We start from the raw sequence: 6,403 nt of genomic DNA, 5'->3' as shown, positions 1-6,403 counted from the left end.
GCAGCCCGGGAACTGTATAGGGATGGGACAGGGCCCAGATGTGAGAGCCATGGTGGGGATGGTGTGTGGCCCTGGATGACCTCATGTTGCAGTGTGACGTGATGGTCACTGCTACCATGCTGAGGGCCCCAGCCACCAGTAACCCACCATGGGAGTGCCTCTGCGTGAGGCAGGGGGGGCCGTGATGCAAGGGGCTGTGGAAGTGGCCGGTCTTCCCCACTCAGCCACACACAGGATGGGTATGGCAGGGTCATGCTGGCCAAGGGCAATCTTGGGAGAGGGACAGAGTAACTCTCGCTCTGTCTGTAGCTGAGTCCCTGCTGCTTCTGCACCTGTTCTGGGCCTGGCTAGTGGCCCATGTACATCCCCAGCAGGACTCCACGTGGCTGGTCTGGCACTCACCACTATGGCCCCCTCACCCACGCCCTGGACTGGATGCTGGGAAAACGTGACTTCTTCCATCCTCTGGGTGGTCCCCAGGGAGGAGGCCCCAGCTCCCAGCAGAGGTCTCTGGTCCCCCCTTGTCCCTGCAGGGCTGTGTGGGCAAACTGGGTGCCAGTCGGAAGGGCAGGTGGCGATCCCAGCTCTTGGGAGCTACACGGCCACATCCCGGTCCTGCCCAGACCCTCCAGGGGCACCCCACACTCCTGCCCCCTGCGAGGCCCCGCCCCCCACCTGCCCAGCCCCTGCTGTAGCTTGGACAAACCCTGGGTCGCTTTCTTCGGGCGCCATCACTCTGTTTAGGACCCTTTCCCTCCTGCCCTTAGGGGCAGCAGAACGGTCCCCGCTTTCCTGGCCCTGCCTTAGAGTGGGACACCTGCCAGGAGCAAGTGCTGGGGAGGCTTGGCCGGCACAGCAGGGACTCGCTCTAGCGCAGCTCCGGATGGGGCCGCGGTTGGAGGACGAGTCAGTGGGGCGGGAGGCCGTAGAGGTGGCCCAGGGACCTGGACCCCCAGGGGCCCTCGGCTTCCCCGCGCCGTGCCCGGGAGGGACCCCTGGGCAGCGGCCATGAGGCGCGGGGTGTTGGGGCGCACAGTCCCCGGCGCGGCGCTGAAGCAGCGACTGCACAGGCGCCCCACGGCGACGGTCTCCATGGGAACAACGGGCGCCGGGAACACGTGGGGCCTGGAGGGAGGAGCGCGCCCCGGCGGCCCCGTGACCCCGCCCACGTGACGGGTGCCCGCGGAAGGAGACATGGGCTCCGCTGCTTGGGCCCCGGTCCTCCTGCTGGCGCTCGGGCTGCGCGGCCTCCAGACGGGGGGTGAGTGTGGCGGCGCCCCCAGCCCATTTCCCGTCCTCATCCCCGTCCCCGGCCCCGCCTCTGAGGTCCGCGCCCCCCCACAGCCCGCAGCGCCCCGGACCCCGGCTTCCAGGAGCGCTTCTTCCAGCAGCGTCTGGACCACTTCAACTTCGAGCGGTTCGGCAACCAGACCTTCCCCCAGCGCTTCCTGGTGTCAGGTGAGACCCCGGCCCCGGCCCCGGCCGGCCGCCCCCCAGCACCCCCGCCTCACCCGCCCTCCCCACAGACAAGTTCTGGATCCGGGGCGAGGGGCCCATCTTCTTCTACACCGGGAACGAGGGCGACGTGTGGGCCTTCGCCAACAACTCGGGCTTCATCGCGGAGCTGGCGGCCGAGCAGGGGGCTCTACTGGTCTTCGCGGAGCACGTAGGTGCCGGGCGGGGTCGCAGGCGGGGGTCGCGGACACGTGGGTGCCGGGCGGGGTCGCGGACGGGGGTCGCGGAGCACGTGGGTGCCAGGCGGGGTCGCGGGCGGGGGTCGCGGAGCACTCGGGTGCCGGGCGGGGTCGCGGGCCGGGCTCCATGGCAAGTTCCCCCCAGCGCTACTACGGGAAGTCGCTGCCATTCGGTGAGCGGTCCACGCAGCGCGGGCACACGGAGCTGCTGACGGTGGAGCAGGCCCTGGCCGACTTTGCAGAGCTGCTCCGCGCGCTACGGCGCGACCTCGGGGCCCAGGACGCCCCCGCCATAGCCTTCGGTGGAAGGTGGGCGCCTTCCCCGGTCTCCGCACCTCCTCCCTCACCTGCCCCGACCCAGCGACCCCAGCCCTTCTCCCCACTGTTTGCAGAGGTGGCTGCGCGCTGGCCCGGCCTCTCCCCTCTTGACCCCCACCACTGCCTTTTCCTAAGGCCTCAGGCAGGGGTTCCAGGCTTAGTGTTGCCTCCTCCAGGAAGCCCTCCCAGCCTGTCCTCCCAGCCACCTGCTCAGCTGGGATGTGCTGGCCACACCAGTGGCCTTTCCCAGTAAGGGCTGCACCCGCACCAGGCCCAGGGTTAGAATTTGTGGGTCTCAGAAGTGTCCTCCTTGTGGGACCTGTGGGCCCCTGAGGAGGGAAAGAGATTGAAACGGGGTGTTGGGGGTAGCAGCCCTAACCCTGTGTCCCTCGCTCAGTTATGGGGGGATGCTCAGCGCCTACCTGAGGATGAAGTACCCCCACCTGGTGGCGGGGGCACTGGCAGCCAGCGCACCCGTTCTAGCTGTGGCAGGCCTCGGCGACTCCAACCAGTTCTTCCGGGACGTCACGGCGGTGAGTGAGGCTTGGGGTCCTCCAGGCCCCTTAAGGGACAGGGGCTGCAGTGAGCACGGTCTCTTTCCCCCAGGACTTTGAGGGCCAGAGTCCCAAGTGCACCCAGGGTGTGCGGGAAGCGTTCGGACAGATCAAGGACTTGTTCCTACAGGGAGGTGAGGCCCCCCCACCGCCCCCGACTGCCCGACCCGCCCCAGCGCCTGCTATGTCCAAGGCTTGAGTCTCCGCGCCTTCCATGCAGCCTACGACAGGGTCCGCTGGGAGTTTGGCACCTGCCAGCCGCTGTCAGACGAGAAGGACCTGACCCAGCTCTTCATGTTCGCCCGGAATGCCTTCACCGTGCTGGCCATGATGGACTACCCCTACCCCACCGACTTCCTGGGTCCCCTCCCCGCCAACCCGGTCAAGGTGAGGTGCCTCCTCCCGGGGCACACGGAGAGGCCAGCTGGAGCGTCGCGAGGCTGGTGGCCAGCGGCCTGACCCTCATCCTGGGAGCCAGGGAGGCGGAGCTGGTGGAGGGGACCCCGCTGAGTCGCTGCTGCCCCTGCACTCCAGGTGGGCTGTGACCGGCTGCTGAGTGAGACCCAGAGGATCACGGGACTGCGAGCGCTGGCAGGTGCCCTTCCCCCGGCCCCAGATGGGCAAGTGTGGAGACCCCAGGCTTGGCTTGGGTTCTGGGGCCGGGTGGGGTGAGGATCTGTAGCTCAGCCAGGGGCTCTGCCTCCTGCCCCAGGGCTGTGGTGGGCTGGACAGCACGACCTTCCCAGAAGCCCTGGGGGAGGCAGTGGCCATCCTTGGGGGCTCTCCCAGCGCTGGCTGTAGCCAGGTCCAGCTTGGTGGGTGCTGATCAAGGGGACCCTGGAGTCCCCAGGCATGGAGGGCAACAGAGGGCAGCAGGCCCCACCCTGCCCCGTGGGGAGCGGGAGGGCCCTCAACAGTCAGGCCCAGGGCTGGCAGCACAGACCCCACTGACCTCCGAGCAGGTAGCCTGGAAGGCCTTCCTCACTGGGACACAGATCCCAGAGCCCCAGACCCCCTGCAGGACCCTTCCGAGGGGGGACAGGTTGGCCGGAGCCCGTGGTGTGTCTGTGTGTGGCTGCTGGGCCCCAGCGCCTCTCCTCCTCAGGGCTGGTCTACAACGCCTCGGGCTCCGAGCACTGCTACGACATCTACCGGCTCTACCGCAGCTGTGCTGACCCCACCGGCTGCGGCACCGGCCCCGATGCCAGGGCCTGGGACTACCAGGTGTGGGGTTGTGGGTGGCCTGGAACCACTTGGGGCACGGGCAGGCGTGGGCTGGCCTGACTCAGGCTGGGGCACCTGCAGGCCTGCACCGAGATCAACCTGACCTTCGCCAGCAACAATGTGACCGATATGTTCCCCGACCTGCCCTTCACGGATGAGCGCCGCCAGCAGTACTGCCTGGACACCTGGGGCGTGTGGCCCCGGCCCGACTGGCTGCTGACCAGCTTCTGGGGGGGCGGTAAGGCTGGGGCGGGGGCGGGGCAGCGTCCTGCTTTCTGCCCTGAGCTCTGCACCCCCTGCCCACGGCTCACAGCCCCCACGAGGGGCCACGTCACCACTTTCTCTGCCCCTTGCAGATCTCAGAGCCACCAGCAACATCATCTTCTCCAACGGGAACCTGGACCCCTGGGCAGGGGGCGGGGTGAGTCCTGGCCTGGGCCCTGTGACCCCGTTAGGTTGTTTGGTTTTTTTGGAGACAGGGTCTTGCTCTGTCGCCCAGGCTGGCGTGCAGTGGCGAGATCAGGGCTCACTGCAGCCTCAACCTCTTAGGCTCAAGCCTCCCAGTAACTGAGGCTACAGGCGCTCACCACCACGCCCAGCTAATTTAAAAAAACGTTTTTTGGCCGGGCTCAGTGGCTCAAGCCTGTAATCCCAGCACTTTGGGAGGCCGAGACGGATGGATCACGAGGTCAGGAGATTGAGACCATCCTGGCTAACATGGTGAAACCCCGTCTCTACTAAAAAATACACACACAAAAAAAAAACTAACAGGGCGAGGTGGCGGGTGCCTGTAGTCCCAGCTACTCGGGAGGCTGAGGCAGGAGAATGGCCTGAACCTGGGAGGTGGAGCTTGCAGTGAGCTGAGATCCAGCCACTGCACTCCAGCCTGGACGACAGAGCGAGACTCCGTCTCAAAAAAAAAAAAAAAACAACCACGTTTTTTTGTAGAGACACAGTCTCACCGTATTGCCCAGGCTGTTGTGGAACTCTTGGGCTCAAGCGATCTCCCTGCTCAGCCTCCCAGAGTGCTGGGATCACAGGCCCCTCGCCCGGCCCCTTCCCCGTTTCTGTCTTACCCGGTTGTGCCCCATCTCATCACTTCCCGCCTCCCTCTCTGGCTGGTTTTCTCTATGGTTGCTTGATGGACACTGATTCTCGGCTCCGCCCTCTCATGTCTCCTTTCCAATGGGTCCACGGAGGCTGGGCAGTGGCCTTATTCCTTCACCTGATGGAATTCTTTCCGCTGAGCACAGATTCGGAGGAACCTGAGCGCATCAGTCATTGCCATCACCATCCAGGGGGGCGCGCACCACCTCGACCTCAGGTGTGGAGGGAGGTGGCCCGGCGGTGGTCGCAGGTTGGGTGGGACAGGCCCACCGAGGGCTGGGGCTGATGGGCCCCCTCCGTGCCCGCTCCCCAGAGCCTCCCACCCCGAAGATCCTGTTTCTGTGGTTGAGGCACGAAAGCTGGAGGCCACCATCATCGGCGAGTGGGTAAAGGCAGCCAGGCGTGAGCAGCAGCCAACTCTGCGTGGGGCGTCCAGACTCAGCCTCTGAGCACAGGACTGGAAGGGTCTCCAGGCTCCTCATGGAGTGAATGGAGGGAGGAGGAGGCTGCCCCAGCCCTGCCCTGTGTTTGCACCTTCTGGGTCCCCGAAGCTCAGCCCACCGTGGCCGGCCCAGCGCGTGGGCTTCACTCAAGAAGCAGCTGGAGGCACAGGGAAGGAGCCGAATAAATGCCTGGAAGCCTGGCCATGTATGTCCCCTTCCGCTCTGTGAGGCCCACATGCGGGCTGGGGAGTGGGACCCTCAGAGACAGGGCAGGGGACGAGGCGCACCCCGCACAGGCCAGGGTGGGCACTGCCCCCCAAGGAAGCCTCACTCGGCTGAGCCGTGGCAGACGGAGGCGGCAGCCACACCTCCAAGGTGACTCCTTCCCTGACGTCCTCTGCACACAGCGACCCCTCCAGGGGAGGCCACTGGACAGTGCTTTTGGCCCCCAAGGGGCAGGCAGCTGCTGTCCCCTCCCCTCTGGGGCCACGCCCCCAGCACATTAGTCTCAGAGGTCCAGGTGAGATGGAGAAGGTGCAGCTTTTCCGGCTGTTCAGGCCCCATCCGCTGCCCTAGTCCTGCACATTCAGCCGGCCATGGGGCACCCAGTCCAGGAGGGCAGCGCTAGTCTCACCGTGACAAGGGGCAGGCACCAGGGCTGCATCACAGCTGCTGTTCTCACCTTTCCAGACACAGAGGAAGGAGTGCGGGGTCAGGGCCCAGCGTGAGGCAGGAGAGGAAGCCCCAGGACTCCCACTGTCCCCAGGAGGACACAGGTGGCTGCTGTGGGATGTTGGGAGTTGTGGGGACAGAGCCGAGGCCCACACTCCGGGCCCGGACCTCTACAGGGGGGCACAAGGCCGGCAATCCTGGGCTGGGTCCAGGTAGCCCTGCCCTGTGCTGTCACCAGCTCTGGCTTCCCAGGGAGGGGAAGTCTTCCGGAAGTGAAGGTGATGGATTTTTCTTTTCTTTTTTTTTTTTGAGGCGGAGTCTCGCTCTGTCGCCCAGGCTGGAGTGCAGTGGCCGGATCTCAGCTCACTGCAAGCTCTGCCTCCCGGATTTA

The 6,403-nt window shown here is 66.0% G+C and overlaps 1 protein-coding gene across 2 annotated transcripts; it reads left to right on the top strand.

Annotated features, from left to right (window-relative positions):
* Positions 1-1,102: 1,102 nt before the first annotated feature.
* On the top strand, positions 1,103-5,540 carry LOC105471964 (dipeptidyl peptidase 7). 2 transcript variants are annotated; one of them, XM_011724860.2, is made up of 13 exons: positions 1,103-1,261; positions 1,345-1,458; positions 1,527-1,666; positions 1,840-2,003; positions 2,410-2,545; positions 2,619-2,700; positions 2,787-2,953; positions 3,101-3,161; positions 3,672-3,790; positions 3,872-4,028; positions 4,147-4,211; positions 5,044-5,114; positions 5,211-5,540. In XM_011724860.2, the coding sequence occupies exons 1-13, from the start codon at positions 1,195-1,197 to the stop codon at positions 5,344-5,346; spliced, it is 1,479 nt and encodes a 492-aa protein (XP_011723162.2). In that variant the 5' UTR covers positions 1,103-1,194; the 3' UTR covers positions 5,347-5,540. The 2 variants fall into 2 exon arrangements, with proteins under 2 accessions (XP_011723162.2, XP_011723164.2); XM_011724862.2 differs by lacking the exon at positions 5,211-5,540 and having other exon boundaries at positions 4,990-5,105.
* The last annotated feature ends 863 nt before the right edge of the window (positions 5,541-6,403 follow it).

Source organism: Macaca nemestrina, chromosome 14 (assembly GCF_043159975.1).
Source record: "Macaca nemestrina isolate mMacNem1 chromosome 14, mMacNem.hap1, whole genome shotgun sequence".
Lineage (NCBI taxonomy): Eukaryota > Metazoa > Chordata > Mammalia > Primates > Cercopithecidae > Macaca > Macaca nemestrina.
The sequence above is the reverse complement of the archived record's forward strand: the minus strand, read 5'-3'. Positions and strand labels throughout refer to the sequence as shown.

Excerpts from the sequence above, each read along its gene's own strand:
- LOC105471964 (XM_011724860.2), top strand. The coding sequence starts at position 1,195 with ATGGGCTCCGCTGCTTGGGCCCCGGTCCTCCTGCTGGCGCTCGGGCTG. Across the intron at positions 1,262-1,344 it reads GCGCGGCCTCCAGACGGGGG|CCCGCAGCGCCCCGGACCCC; the intron begins GTGAGTGTGGCG and ends GCCCCCCCACAG. Across the intron at positions 2,004-2,409 it reads GCCATAGCCTTCGGTGGAAG|TTATGGGGGGATGCTCAGCG; the intron begins GTGGGCGCCTTC and ends TCCCTCGCTCAG.